Here is a 16341-nt window from a genome sequence, read left to right as displayed (position 1 = left end):
CATACCTTTTGACCAATCAAAATCTATTCTCCTGTATATCAGTTCAGTTCAGAAAGACTTTATTTTGGTCATTGAGACCATAGAAGTATGTATACAGTAAAATGCATTCCATTAAAAAGAAGATCATAAAAAGAAGATCCATCCAACTGATTTACAGTAATGACCTTCCTTTAATACCAAGCATGCCAGGGTGCTGGATTATTTGGTTAGTTCGACTTCTGAACTGTAAAACAATTGAGGTCTACTACTGACAACTTGCATACTTCAGTTACAGCTGTTAATACGAGCGCTCCACGTTCTTTTCTAGCTTATCTGGCTCTCTCTTGTGGATGAATTGTAATCTACAGAAGTATTACGGTACTAATTCCCTCTTACGAGTTCATTCTTTATGTAAGAGGCAGCCCTTAGAAGATCTATCCACTGTCCTGTGGCTGCACCATAGGGTAACAGTGTAGGGGCAGGAAGGCAGGCAGTTGGTAGTGCTGTGCCATAGCAGTGTAGTTCTCTGTGTATGCTGGGCATGGGGGTTGCTATTGGCTGACAAGAAGTGGTGAGGAGGTGCCGGTTCGGTATGCACGCTTCCTGATTTTAGGCAGGCGACAGGTAAAACAATGCAGTACTAAGGAGGCACTACTAAGCCTTTTGACCAATGAAAAGCCACAGTTTACAGTGGATAATGACAAGCCAATTAAAAATGTGGATGGAGCTTCAGGTCCCTACTTCAATACAGCATGCCTCGCAAAGCATGCACTGCTTAGGCTCAACCTATAAAGTAGTGCTTGAAAGCAAGCAGTGGAAGAAGAGATGCCAGCCAATTAAGAGATGGCAGAGAAGTACTCAAGGTCCAGCCAACTGTAACCCACTTTCGCAATAGCATCAAAATAAGAGATTTATCATTAAAAGTACCATCCTTAATTTGCATCATTTTTACCTTACATACTCTTGCCACGCACCTAATGACATCAGCCACAACCCTTTGAGAGACCCTCCAGTTTTTTCGTCCCACTTAACTCCCTGTCTAAACCTCTTAAAAAGTAGGATTAAGGTCCTGTGGTGTGGTACGGTTCTCTCGGAGGCAGGTACACCTTATTTAGTTATGACTGGGACGGAGAGGTTGAGGAGAACAACTGCAGGAGTATTCAGATGAAGATTATTGGCGGGCTCAGCTCTCACAGCCGTGCTGGACCTCCCTGGCTTGGCCTCAGGTGAATTTACCGTCTTCCTCGCTCCTCTCTTTGCCTGTCCGGCCCACCTCAGCCCATGTTGTGCATGTCCCGCAGTGGGATAACCGGCGCTGCTGCCTTCTGCGCTGTCTAGCTCTGCCCATGTAGTGCCTGTTAAGCACTGGTAGAGCTAGGGGCAGCCTGCTGCATGTCCGCGTGCTGCTGCTGCTACCGCCCTCTGAAATGCCAGCCCAACACTTGCGGACTGAGTCCAAGAGAGGGACCGGCCAGCTCTGCCCGTGCCGCTTACTGTGGCTCCCGTGAGTCTGTAGAGAAGGCGGAGAGGGGCGGTGCCTACCCGGGCGGCCAGGGCTCAGCCTGGAGCCCGGGGAGGCGTTCGACGGTCCCTGGAGGTAGCAACCAGATGCAGACCCTAGGAGTGGGTGCGGCGGAGCAGGACGACAGCAGCTGCAGCAGGAAAGAACATCTCAATGCCTGAAAGAGCGCACCGTGTGCCCCTGAACACCCAGGGCTGGCATCGGCCTCGAGACGCAGCCAGGCACGTAGGACTGTTGACTCTGCGGGCATTTCATTTAATGCTGTAAACCTGTTCAGGGACTCGCTGGAAGGGCAGGGAGTTCTGCACGATGTTCTGCTCACTGTTTAAATGGCGACGAGGGTTGCCATGTAAACATAGCATTATTGTGTAGTAATCGCGGCAACTGGCACGCAAAGAAGTAAGTTGCACGCATCTTTCTACTGCTTCGTAGTGCACCGCCATGGTGATTCTGCAGCTGCTGCCGTTGGTGGTGAACGCGGATCACATGATGTTGCCTTCCGTGAAGCCGGCCAGGAAGAGAGCAGTCATTGGTGCGCGGCGTAGACGCCGTCGCCGTGAGCGTGCACATCGGCAGCTCCAAGACTAAAATGGAGACTGACTCACGCGCGCGACCAAATCCCATCCGCGCGTGGCCAGCTCTTGTCTCTCCCTCTCCCATTGACGATGCTGCGCGCGTGGCCAGCTCTTGTCTCCATTGTCGGCTGAGCCAACGACTATAGTTCTCGGCGAGAACGCGCTTCGCGCGCTTCTAGCCGAGACCTAAAAAAGAAGAAGCACTACCATTTTACTTCAAGCAATGAGAGCGCTGCTCAACAGAGAATTACAGAACAGGCAGTGAGAACATAGATACAATGTAATTTTTAAACCCAGTAGCTTGCCTGTTAATTAAATTGCTTTCTTGAAACAACTGCTAACTTTACCTGCTTTGTAAAACATAAAAAACAACTCCCACCGTTTTCAGTCGACGTTCTCTAAAAACCGGGACATGAGTTACATTTCTTGAAATTTGCTGGAACAGCTGGTTAAAAGCGTTGACCGTCCTGGCAAAACGGGGATGTCTGGTCACACTACACTCATCCCCGCTCTGGGCTTACCCATTGTGCCCTGACCGCCGTAGGAGGCCCGCAAAATGACCGGTTCGGCAGTAGGGCCTGGAAGGCTGTGCGAGATTGGGGCGAGGCCCTCTCCTTGCTGCGCACCGGACACGCTCCTTTACCGCTATCTAGCACCAGTGCAGAGTGATTAGCAGGAGTTTGACCGCTGATCCCCAAGGCCAAAGGTTTCCGTACTGTTCGCCATAGCAGCTTGATGCTTAGTATACTGCTGAAAGCTGGGCCCTGTGGGGTTGCTGTGTATATGGCAACCAATTATATTATATGTAGCATACACCCATTACTGCCTAGTAAAGACGTGCGGGAGACAAGTAGGAAATTATCTGCACTCTCCTGGCATCACCCCTGGGAACACCAGGCTCCTATGACTTATGCACAGAGTTGGATTGGGATTTAAAATTGGGCAGGCTAAAAAAAGTGGCCCACATTTGCATATTGCCTTGCAAAACACTGCTTCAGTGAAATGTTATTAAAAAAAAGGGGTGGGGGTTTAAAAAAAATGCAGGCAACTTTTGCTCCCCTGCACCGCTCAATATATACATATATTAATTGGCCGGCCCAGCGAGAGAAAGGGAGTAACACCTCTTCCATTGATAAGAAGGAGGTAATGGACACCCATTTACCTCCAGAATGGCCACTCAGGCACCTACTGGGCCACTGGTGGCATTGAACAATGCAGAAACCGCCCAAATCGGCCCCCCAGGCTCCTAAAAAAAAGCAGCCCACTGAAGAAACTGGGCACCGGGCCCCTCGGGCATTGCCCGAGTGCCCTCGCTACCAATCCGACGCTGTTTGGGAGGGGTCCCCTGACTGTCCCCTTAGGGATAAGAAATTATCACGGAGTCTGAAATCCTGCACCCAGTTAGTCCTCATTTCCTTCCTTTATTTCACAGGCAGTTTTCTGCTGCTCTTAGCTGTGCTACCACAGATCTTACATTCGAGATGGGTCCGAAATTGCTGATACCGGCCCCTTCGAAATTAAGAGGCCCTCATAATGCGGCCCTTAATGATTTGTCTCCAGGAGTGAAGCCATTCATTTAATCAGCTTTGGGATCCAGCAACCACAACCCTTAGACTCGAAGGCTGAATATGACTGACATTTTCGAACTTTAACCATATGAAGAAGTCAATTGAGGGATGAGAATCCATGCCTCATGCTCTTGAAAGAAAATGGAAGATATCCGTGGCTTGCTGCCCCATAACATAAGAAATAAAAACAAGGTTCTGTTTGTCGAAGGCATAATGGGAGATGGAAGTTGTGACAGAATGTACACTGCGCCGTCTGTCAACTTTGCCATAATAATGTATTAAACTTGAGAATTCTTTCTAGTAAAGGCCCAGAGAATAGGAAGATACCCTTACGAATTCCCCTAAACTATTACTTTACAGTCTCCTAGATCTTTTTCTGGTGCCTTATGAACTACTCTATCTGATCCTTTGAACATGAGCATTTAAGTCAATGGCTCCAGGAATAATTCGGGAACCAGGAATGGCTCTACTCAAAGGTTTTGCAATTTGACGTTTGAAACAGATTAAACTCTGAGGAATGTATTTCGCTGTAATGCATAAATTGATACTGATGTCTCCTTAGGAGTCAGTTTGCTCTTCTTCGGGCCCGTATTCTGTCTGGACACCAATACCCCTGTCCATCCGCTCGTGTTTGTCTACGGCCACATCTGTTGTATTGTTTGCCTATTTCACATCCCTGTTTTTCTGTTTACCTGACTGTTCTGACAACACAAGTGTGTCCATGTTTTAGCTTCTGTAATTGGGTGTTTATCAGTAGTAATTTTGTATCTGTGTTTGTCACCACTTCGCCTTAGGTGCTGAAGAGAGCATGCATAGGGGACGGTGAGCTCACCCACATTTTGTGTTCCTGAGATAATGTGTACATAAACAGCATAGTCCAAATAACTGACTAACATGTCCACCACTCAAATTACTTTAATATTTCATTATACTAATTCAACACTAATCCTTTATGGGTTCCAGAGTAGCGTGCTACTCGCCGAAAAAGCGCTTTGACGCCTCTTCAGAGGTAGTAAGCGCTATATAAATGAAATTACAATACATCACGTCTTACTTCTCTATTTTGCTGGTAAAAAAATAAATCAAACTCTTGGTTTTAAGTAGCTTAGCTAACAAATTAAGATGTTATCATCGTTACATAGTGATGCAGTTCATTTTACACAAGCTTACCCTGGCCTTTTTGCTACATAAAGTGCGACCTCATACCGGAGATATCATCTTAATGATTCCATTTATAGAGTTATTCAGTTTACAAATCCCACTTGTGAGGCTGCGCGCTCTTTTCATTCTTGTGTTTATTTAATTTCCTACAAAATGACTTGCGAGAGAGTGGTACAAGCAAGACTGGAAGACTGCTAAAGTTACCCCAGCACATGTTGTCTGATTACTCGAGTCGCGTGATTAAAATAAAATATTCAAGAGTAAATAAAACACTGCATCAAGGCACACTAAAATAAGGTTTTTCTCACTACATGAAAAGGTCTTCCCTCTTGGCCAATTGTCTGTGCTCTCGGAGGCTGGAGAAGACACAAGCGTTGGACCGCTATAAACTCAATTTTACGTGTACTCTGCTAAGAACGTAACTTTTTATTTTTTTTGCATATTTTACATAGAGCGAACTCGACCCAAAGGTATTGGAGCTCTTTACATGAGCACCGTATTTACATTACACATTCAGGCACGAGGAGATTAAGTGATTTGCCCAGAATCACAGGATGTGGACGCGACCTCAAGGCTCGAACCCTGATTTCCAGCACCAGAGTCAGCAGTTTAAGCTGACGGACCACATCCTCTCCTCTCCTAATTTACATTAGTAAAAGTATCAGCAATGTAAGCAAATAATGCTTAATTATGAGGTAGAAAACAGGTGCAAATGTGAATTTCCAGACTCTATCGGGCAGGCGAGTAAAGATTCCTTGGTTCACACCGAGGTCCGACCTCGGACCTGGGGATCTGGGTTCGAGTCTCGGTAACGATGCTAAACATACTGTGATTCTGGGCAAGTCGCTTGATCTCCCCGTGCCTAACAAAAAAAATGAATGTGTATCCTCATGTAACGTAACTGGTGCTATGTAAAGCGCTCTGATACCCGATTCGGTTCAGGTCAAGTTGGCGCTATATAAAACTCAGCAAAAAAAAAAACCTGAATTCATAATTGGTGTGGCAGGTCCTTTTATTATATTAATGTAAACACTTGTTTGTAATACGATGTCATGTTGAAAATCAAGCTGTTGGGAAAAAATATGTATTTCTGGTTGATTCGTACACTCCCCGTGCCAGGAACCCTTGCCCTGTTTTCGAATAATGGCTGGAAGATACGTTGGTGCGTGGCAGTAAACAGGCTCTCCCTCTCGCCTCCCCCCTTGACGCTCGGGTCATCTTGGCATGTAGGGGGCGTGGGTTGCAGTATGGCGTTTGAGGGGTTCAGGCGAGGCTTGGAGGCAGCACACACACCAGTCCATGAAGAAGAGCCTCTCCAGAGCCCTCACATCTAATAACGCTCAAGCAACTTTCAGCGTTGTGATTGGTAAGCAATCAGGCTCCCCTGACCAACCTCAACACTGCAATGAAGCGTTGTGATTGGTCTGAGCGCCGTGGTTTGGCACTCAGATGAAGACAGGGGGCCAGGACATTTTCTCCATGCAGGCCATTAATGCAGCCTGTATGGAAAACATTCATAGTGCGCATGACTGTTTGGCCGGCCGTATTGGGCAAACCACTCCTCCCCAGACCTGCTCTGAGAGCAGATAAGCCACGCTTGCAGAGCAGCACAGACACTGTGTTGTTATCATTGTATGTTTCCTTTATTTACACTGCTTAAAATCAGTGGGCTGATGCTCCTCCGCCATAGTGGAGGTGCTGTCACGGACCAAATCACAAACAGGCACTTCCCTGAACTGACCTCTACCTTTCAGCCAAATTTGGTGTCATTCCGTTCAGCTGTTCGAGCTGTAGCCGTGTATCATCTTTCCTATGGAAAGTAACACGGAGAAAACACATTTTGGGTGCTCTCCTCCCTTTTCTCTGCCCCCCGCTTGAAGGAGCACCACGAAACTTTCAAGACAGCAGCTAAAGTGAGTGGGAAACTAGCTTTAGGAATTTCGGGAGGATTCATCAAAGGATGCTAGAGTTACTGGTAAATGAAAAAAACCCTCTTCCTATGGAAACGACATCCTGATTTTAACTACCTACTGGCTTAGGTAATATTGGTGTAGGTAAGAAGGTCAGGTGACATTGGCACCTGCCAAGCCACATCTAAACTCCAGTTAGGATAATGACTGTCATCCTCCCATCTTTGCTGATACCAGAGAAAAACAACATTAATTTTCTAACTTTCTAAGACACTTTAATAGCATTCCAATGTCATGCGTATGCCCATTAGGCAACAGGATAAATAAACAATATAATTTCAGCTGTATGGAGGGTAAGTATTTTTTTTGCGGAAGCACACAACTTGTGCCCTATCAAATCATGTACTCCTGGCTTCCAATGTGTGGGCGGAGCCAAAGTCCCTCACTAGTGATGGCTACACAAATTGTCTGAAAGCTGCAGTCAAGCCAAACCATATAAAGAATGCCTCCTTGTGTAATGTAACTGGTCTTCGTGCCAGGCGTCCAATAAGGTTTGCTGAGGGTAGGGGGGCAGAGACTTGTTCCACTTAAGTTAAAGCAGGGCAAATTTAGGGGACGTTGTGAATTTGCTGCGTGGGTAATTAATATAAGCCGATGGAATTTAACTATATTTCGAGTTTGGTAAAGTTCTAGTTGGAGAACGCTAAATTATACCACTTTAGGTACTGGGCCTGTTGAAATTGCGAAGGGGCCACACAGGTATGATGGGGGCGAGTGAGCAGGTGTGACAAACAATAGGTCTTTATTGACTAGCATACGTCACTGTTTAAAGGCTAATGCCTTGCAGTCCTCGTTCCGAAGACATTTAAATGAGTGCTTGATAAACGTCTAGACGTACCTTCTTCGCAGCAGAAAAACATCCGAGCGTTGCAACTTTGTAAAAAGGTGGGGTGGTGCACGCTGGCAGCTGGGGGTGCCCAGCCTTGCAAAACATAGGACATGCACGCTGCCCGGGAGGTCGGTCGCTCACTCCCCGGCCAGGCCTGTGGGCGCAGAGGCCGCGGCGCGTCGTGCGTTCGCGCAGGTGCGAGGTTGGCCCTCATGTGCAGCCCATGAGCCCTGATTAAGGGCCGCGAGAGGGGGCGGCGGCAGAGCACAGACCCAGACCGCAGCCTCCAACCGCCAGCATGCAGCGGGGGATGAAGAAGTACTTCGGGCAGAAGTCCCTCAACGAGGTGACCATGGACGACTTCCTCGGCTCTCTGGGGCTGTACCGCAAGCTGACCGCCAAGGACGCCTCGTGCCTCTTCCGGGCCGTCTCCGAACAGGTGAGCGCTGGCCCGCCCGCGCGCCATGGCCTTTTGCAACGCTGGGGAGGCATGCATGCGGGGGGGGGGGGCGCGCTGCAGAGACAAATGCATTTAATAACTCGGTGTTCGGGAAAAGTGCCCGCTCTGATGCTCCTTTTAAATTATACTGCCCCACTGTCGACGAAAAATTGAACATTTGGTTTCCCCAAATGCGTTTTTTAATTATGGCCTTCCTATTTTTTTTTAATTTTTTTTTTTTTATAGAAGGTATAAAAACTTGAGTGCTGAGGTTTCGGCGAGAGCCAATTTTAAATATATAAATATTGGTTTTAGTTTGTTCCTAATGTACTGGTTTTTTTTTGGGGGGGGGGGGGGGGTAATAGTAAATTTGCAGCGACTGCTGTGAGGGAGGCGGTCCTTCCGTGAGGTCTTTTTGCAGTAAAGTGAAACTGAACAGTAAAAATAACATGTTTTTGCAGCTGAAAAGTAATTTTGTTTTTAAACTCTTTATCACATAAACATTATTGTATGGAAGCGACGTCGTGCTGGCAGTGTTCAGACCTCTGTTTTATAAAACTCCCAGTGCTAATGTTTCGGGGAGAGGGCCAATTTTAAATATATAGATGTTGGTTTTCGTTTGTTCCTAATTTTAGGGGGGTCCATCACACACGTTATTGCGTAGAGCCGTAGACCGTGCCTGCAGCTGATAAGTAATTTGGTTTTAAACTATTATCGCATAAACATTATTGTATAGAAGGGACGTCGTGCTGGCAGTGTTCACACCTCTCAAATGTGTTTTGGAGGGGAGGGGGGGAAGCTATAAGCTGGCACTTGTGAATGCGCCTTCTCCCAAAGACAAAACTCTACTTTTGAATCGGGGCCCCAACTCCCACTAATTAAATGGGCGAGGCGTGGTCACGTGCCCCTGTTTGTATTTCTCCTGATTCAAACGTGGTTCGCGTTTCTGTTATTTGGTCTGTGGATAAACCGTATACGATGGCACATTAAAAAATATATTTTGTAATCCTTTCTAGAGGTTTTGGTAGTTGCATTATATAGCGCCTTGATACACCCGGCGAGGCCTACATAAGGCGCACGCCATATTCAAGTAGACGTCTCCGTGAATTGCGGGACGTTCACCCCTTGCGTCTCTCTGCTACTGAATAGCAGGCACTGCCCATAACGGGCGTGCCACGGGTGGGGGCAGGATAGGTGTTGTAAAATTCGGGAAACGGACGATTTGGTATGCACCGAAATAAATAAAACGAACTTATTTGGCGATGCAGCGCGCGCAACGAAAATCGTTTTATATATTTTTTGGGGACTTACCTTAAATCGTCCGTTTCCGCATTCTACAACACCTCATCCTGCCCCACGTCACCACCCGGTGGCACGCCCGCTGAATAGAAGGCGTGAGTTTATTTGTCCGACCCTGTGTTTTCTGTTAAAGGACGAACAATTTGTGGGGTACAGTATCTACCTGAGAAAGTGCGTTTGTTTCGTCAACTTGTTTTTATTTTTTAAATGTAGGTTTTTGTGCCCCATTAAATTTGTCCTTCGAATATATTTGATTACCGTTGCCACTAACGTGTTATGCTTTTTGGGTATTGAATGTATGTTTGTTTATTTTCACATATTCATTAGTCTATAAACATGCGCTACTCTCCCCGGACTACCCCTTCCCCCTTTGACACTTTGGTCACAGAAAAAAATTATGATATTAAAGTTTTGGTATTTTGGAAAGGACAAATGCTAAGAGATGACGCCAACTCCATTTTGTACATTAATGCATCGTTGTCGATACCAGTTATATTATCATTTCAGCGTTTTCATATCGAGTCTTTTGTGGTAGTTTCGTCAACTCCTTTAAATTGGGGTCATTTTACGAATTTGGGGGTCCTCTGACAAGAACTATAGGGGGGGGGGCGTTCAGTTCAACTGTTTTATTTATAGTGTTATGTTTATTCTAATGCAAGTAGTAGCATGATGCTAAACAACATTGAATTGTATGCGAAATGTTGTGACGCAGTAATCCATACACAGGAACTATAAACGTCCCTTGGCTTGGAAAGTGTGCCCTCTGGGCATGCTTGCCCATGCATGTGAAAGCCTCCGCTGTAACGTAAACAAATATTGTACTTCACGCACCCTGGTCCCCTTGCTTCACCCAGTACATAGGGGCATATGTACAAGGCCCCTGCTCTGCCGGTGCACCACTTTTAATTGCGGGAAAACGTGACTCAACGGCGGCGCAAGTGGCTTGTAAATAAGCTCCATAGGGTGTATGGTTATACATTTTCGTCGTTTTGTAGGAAGCTAACCCACTTAGTGCCGATGAACCATAACTACTTAAGGTGTGGACGAAAACCTTCACAAAACACCGGCATTGAATGTATTTTCCATATACTATGGCTTGCATAGTCAGATAATTACATTCGAAAAATTGGTCGTACTTTTCTGTATTTTCATCCGTTTGACCCGGCGTGCACACGGTCGCAATTCCTTTCTTTCGGAAGAGAGTAACATGTCTTGCATCCCCACCCCACCCTACCCCGGTGTGTGGGGGGAAGGGCAGTGTCTCGGCCATGTATGTTGTTACTGTGTCTCTCTAGGCGGCAGCAGGCGCCGGTGTGTAGCAGGAAAGGGAAGGGCTGGTCGAGCCCCTGGAAGCGCGAGCTTGAACCCTGGCTCTGCTAGATCCTCTTGAAACCTCGAGCCCATAACGAGCCGAGCCTGCCTTTCAACGCTACCTCTACCCGAGACGTGGCGTTACGGCCAGAGCTGCAGACTTTGTAACGAGGTTCCAATCTCGGCGTCGCGTCAGTGATTTTGGGCAAATCACTACATTTTCGCATGCCTATGAAATATAAATGTGACTTTAGAGTAGCTGGTGCTCATGTAAAGAAAGCCTCCTTCCTATACAGGTCGAGTTTCGCTATATAAGTTGCACGAAGAGATGAAAACCAGCATAAACACCACAAAGAAGAGACCAATTGCCATTTAATAGCTAATTTCTACAAAGTGAAACAAAACTTCATAAATGGCGGCTTCCCCGCTTAAACTGTGTGATTTTAAGGAAATATTTAAATTCTCCAAACCTCCTTGATCCTCTGGTTTGGTTTGAAAGCGCTTTCAAACGTGATTTCGGAATACCAGTAGTACCAAAACCCATTGTGCTTTCTTGGAGTGGAAAGACTATAATGTCGCTCTCTCTATATTATGGGCCACGTGCAAGGTTTACAGGACAACCGTAGTGTTAATTAGAACACACGGTTTCATAAGTCAGTGCAGAAGTTACGCTGGTTTATACACCCTCACAGACCATGCAGTTGACTTTAAATGTAAAAATCAGTGGTGCAACGTGTTACCTTTTCAAACATGACGTTATTTTGCAGGCTGGCCGCCGCAGTCCTTAAGTTGTGACTACGTAACACACCCCAGCTGTGCGCAGCGGGCATCATCAGTTTGGTCCATTTAAGTATCTTTTAATTCTAGGCCTGGGCGATACATTCCGCTTCCTCCTGTTCCCTCTGTCTCGCTCCTCCCCTCTTGCTAAAAACTGTAACTTAAAGAAACGTCTCTTACACTTTATTTCCTCTCTTCTCCTCTCTTTCCTCACTTCTCCTCTCTTTCCTCACTTACTTCGCCGTTCCGTCACTTGTTCCCCTGTGACATGGCACCAAAATAGAAAGAAACCCTTTTGATGGAAGTGCCATCCTTTTCTGGCGTTACTCGATTCCAAAGTGCAACCTCGGGACGAAGATAAATAAAGGTTCAAAATGCAATAAAGAACAAAATAAAGCAAGACTGACAGGTCACAAAGTGGCCAGATTGGTTTTACTCACACTTAAACACATTAGCGCCACTTTACAGATTTTGCCAGTGAAGCGCTAATTTCTTTTTCTTGTCTTTCTCTAAACCTAATACCTGGTTGATGTGTGGAGTGGAACACGTTCAAAGTGATCCTTATCAGCTGTTTTTCCTTATTTCTTTAGTTTATAAATTGTGTACCACGGCCCTGTGTTCAGTGTTGTGGTCTTTTTAAACCATGCTGCTTACATTTTGTAAGGATATAAGCATTGGACATTGAAACGGGTCCTGTAGTCATATCTTAACTTTTCAGTCAAAACTATTCCTTGGTTTCTGAATGAGTGTAGCAGCGTTAAGGTTATCTATGTTGTTCCTGCTTACATTTCACATGCTTTACTTTAACTTGCATTCCTTAGGAGTGTTTGCTTTTTCCAGGATATTATTATTACTTTTTTTGCAGGCTGCAAATTTCTCTTGTATAGTGCATGAGTTCAACTCAGGTGTTTTATGGCGGGGCACAATTGGGCTGTAGCTGAAAGGAGTGTTGGTTTCTCTCAGTGGGGCAGTAGAGTGTTCAGTGGAGGGGAGGATGTGGCACTATGGCCAGAGATTTATCCTGTCCTTATCGCGTATTTCTCTGTTTTTTTTCCTAATTTTGTGCTCACTTTCTCCTTCACTCCTACAAACTCTATCAGCCCCGTGCTCCTTCTTCCGCCCACTAGCTCGTTATTCTCCAAGGCCGTCTGGCTGCAGCAGGGTCCCGTCAATGTCTCCTGCCTTTTCATTTTGAAATGGCCTCTGGTGCACCGAGGTCACGATGAGTAAATTCTAAATCTGCAGAGCCCCGCTTCCTGCAGGCAGGGGGTGTCAATGAGCGAAGAATGCAGAGACAGACCCTCGGTTCATGCATTTTTTTTTTAAACGTGGCCACCACAAGCAAATATGACAACAAATATGTTCTCGCGTGTTTACAGAGACAGCGTTTTAAAATATCTTATGAGCATAGTGCGCATTCTGCAAAGAACATTATACACTCAAAGTTCCAGAGTATAATAATACATTGGCTCATTTTATCCACTTCCTTCAGTGATTTGTGTACAGTAAGGTCACAGGTGTGATTCAACAAGCACAGGCGGTCAATGCACTTGCTGCACAGCACATACCATACAGATCAGGTTTTCTCCCAAGAACAAACTTGATAGCAAGCGTATTTATGTGCAGTCTACATGCGCAAATATCATGTGAGGGCAGAACATCTGCTGGAGAGAGAATCTTGTATCCCAAAAGTTTTAGGGTGTAATCGCGGTATGATAACTCTTTTGGTTAATGCACTTTACTGGAGTGATTTGGGTGCCATGGCCTGCAGATTCACAGGCTGGACTTATCAAGCGTGCAAAGTAAATGTGAGTACTACAAAGCACAGAGCATAACACTCGAGTCACCAGTCTGTAGATGGCCTAGTAGGCTACCGCTTGCTCTGGCTACTGCTCTCCTCCCTGTTTGTGCCGGGGATGGAATTCTGATTTGTATCGAGTTTACCTCATCCGGTAATAGCGATGAGGTCCCACTTCCAAATAAGACATCTGAACAGGTCAAAACCTGCAGGAATTTAATAGAGGAAACAAGTATGTTATTCCTCACGACCTACAGATTCTGGTGAGCAGTGGCACTATTTTACGGCTGGATAAGGAGGAGTCGAGCAATAAATAAAAATAAATGGCAGCATTTGTAAAGTGCACAGGTACCTCCAACGGAAGTGTCCCGGCGCTGTCCCTATACCGCTTAGCCAGGAACTAAGCGGTATACGGATTGGCTTTTTCCTATGAAATGTCCATTCCTGGGCACCCCCAAGGTGAGGCCAGGCATCTCAGCAGGGCTGTTGGGGCCGTTGGGGAGATTAAGCAAACTATTGCCCAGAGTTGCAGAGTGGGACCCATATTAAGAATAGGCACCGAGACGAGAAATTAAGCCCAAGACCCGCCGAGGCGGGAATTGAACCCTGGTCCCTGGCCAGACCTCTGCATCAGGGTCTGCCGCTCTAACCATTGAGCCACACTTCTCCACTAGAAGAACCCCCTACTCTTCCAGCCATCCTCGAAATATTGAGGAATAATTTGAAGGACTGAGCGGAAACCGGTTATTTGGTTTTCTAATGCAGAATTATCTTATTTTCCTAAAGTTTTATTTAAGCCCAACCATGCAGAGTTATTTTGTATTTTTTGGGAGTGGAGTAAAATATTGTTGGAAAAGTGATTTGATTTATTTTGCTTCAGGTACCATAGTTAATGGTAAGAAGGCAGAATCCAGTTGCAACTGTCACTTATACTGACTGTCAGATTTTGCTCTGTGTTGACGTCTGCTAGTTTTTCCCCTTTTAAATAAGCCCAGTTATGTGACAATTTTTGCTCGGTACTGCTAAGAACGTATAGTATTTTGAGCTGTGCTTGTGTTGGTCTTTTATTTACTTATAAATAATTGACCTCCTCGGATTTGTCTGTGTAACAAAACTTGTGTCCTGATTTTATTCGAGGTTGCCCAGAATTTGACTCCATGTCAAGTGGGTACCCTACCCCAGAAGTATGCAGAATGACCTTGGAAGGAACAGAGCTTCTCAACAAAAAGTGCATGGCGTGCGCTTTGACTAGACACTTTAGAAATCACTTTTTTGTTTCCCAAAGGTACCTCTTGGTCTTGAGATTTCTTAAAGTGTTAGAAACTTGGCATTGAAACCTAAAAATTGTTAAAGAAAATGTAATGAAGCTACAAGTTAAAGGGACATACGAGATCGCTGATTGACATCCGCACTCTGAACTGGGTGGAGTCTGAATAACATTGGTAGATGTGAAATTGGCAAATGCACTTTAAATAATTAGGAAGAGTATCCATAAACGCCCACCTTTAAATTTTTGCAAATGTCTCCACCGTACATATTTATCCCCGGCCTAAATGTATAATACATTTACCATAGTACCCAGTGGATGTCGTAGATGCACAACCTCCGACGCTACCTTCAAGCATATGGTCTGGTCCAAATATACCTTTATTAGTCTCTATGAAATGCTTCTGTGCTTAATGCCGCTGCCCAAAATTTGCCAGAAAGATTTTGTAGATTTAGCAATGGTTATATCTAGATGAACTATAGCCGATGACTAGATATCCCCCACACATGCCAGAAACTGATGAATGGTAATTTAAACTTCATAATTGGGAACAGGCTGAAGGTTCTACAATTCGCCTCCTGTGCGTTCATCATTGGACAGCTGTGGAACGGACTTAATGGGACAAATTTCTACATCAGAAAAATCCCCAAATTTGATGACCAACCACCCTGAACTGCAACGGAATCTGGTTTTCAATTCTAAATGTATCTGCATGAAAATGTAATGCACACACCCATTCTCTCCTGGATTGTCCACGTCTACATTTGTAGAGGTCCCCTGTATCACTTGCTCATAAAGGTAGTTGTTATGATCGCTATTCTGTTATCTACTCCAGGTAAATGGCATGCTATGCTGTCTGCTCTCTTTCTATACTAACATTTACATAATTACTAATTATACTGTATGGAGCGTATCCACTGCTTTTGGTCCCTTTGGAAAAATAGATAATAAAGATTGTGAGTTAATGATTACATATTAACTGTACGATTTGTTTAGATTTAAAGAATGTATTTTGCTGAAAATGTGTGTTTTTCATTTGATTATTTAGTGCATAACCAAAGTGCTTAATTCCCAGTTTAAGAATATATATTGCAGAATAACATGATGAGTGTAGATCTACAAAGCACAAATGCATCCCAAAGCCGTCCGCACCCTGGTATTCTAAAGGCCACGCTGGCAATGAATGATCCATCCTCAGGAAAGAAAATGGAAGCAGAACAGAACTGACAACATTTTGCAATAAAGTATGTACTTGCAGCATGCAGATCACTCATCACATCAGCTCAATCCAAGTACTATACTAACTCCATCAATGAAGCCACCATCCAAAGCAGAACATTTTTTTTAAAGACAATCACGCACTGCATAAACCCCCTGCAGGGGACACTTATTCCTCATTTTTTCAGAAAAGTGATTTGCCATCCACAGCATCTTCAGAGGGAAAAAATATTGAATTTCCAACAGTACCTCAACGACACTAAGCTTGCTGATTCTCTTCATCTAGCCCTTCGCATAGAGTCCCTCAATGGTCCGCCTTCAAAGCGCTATCTTTCCCAGATCTCGCGGACACATTCAACTTCCTCAAAGCTACTTCTTATGAACATGTCTTACGATCATTCTTGATTTACGCTTGCCGGAGATGCTCTTGTATCTCCGGCAAGAATTGTCAATGGCTCCCCTCTCTCTCAATACATCTTCCAAAAGCCTTTCAAAACAGGCCATATCCTACCACATCCAAACCTACTTGAGACACTGATGACCTCTCCAACTACTCTCCATCTACTGGCCCATCCCCCACTCACCATTCATTGGCAACATCATTGAAAAAGCAGTCTATGCTCAACTC

General features: G+C 45.2%; 1 protein-coding gene across 1 annotated transcript in view; it reads left to right on the top strand.

Annotated features, from left to right (window-relative positions):
- The first annotated feature begins 7757 nt into the window (after positions 1-7757).
- The window catches only part of LOC147718512 (UDP-N-acetylglucosamine transferase subunit ALG13-like), a 466422-nt gene continuing 457838 nt past the window's right edge, over positions 7758-16341 (top strand). Inside the window, exon 1 of the mRNA XM_086967203.1 lies at positions 7758-8043. Coding sequence (XP_086823329.1) covers positions 7903-8043 — 141 coding nt within the window. The 5' untranslated portion in view covers positions 7758-7902. The remainder of the gene's footprint in view (positions 8044-16341) is intronic.

Source organism: Lissotriton vulgaris, chromosome 4_1, assembly GCF_964263255.1.
Source record: "Lissotriton vulgaris chromosome 4_1, aLisVul1.2, whole genome shotgun sequence".
NCBI lineage: Eukaryota > Metazoa > Chordata > Amphibia > Caudata > Salamandridae > Lissotriton > Lissotriton vulgaris.
The sequence above is the reverse complement of the archived record's forward strand: the minus strand, read 5'-3'. Positions and strand labels throughout refer to the sequence as shown.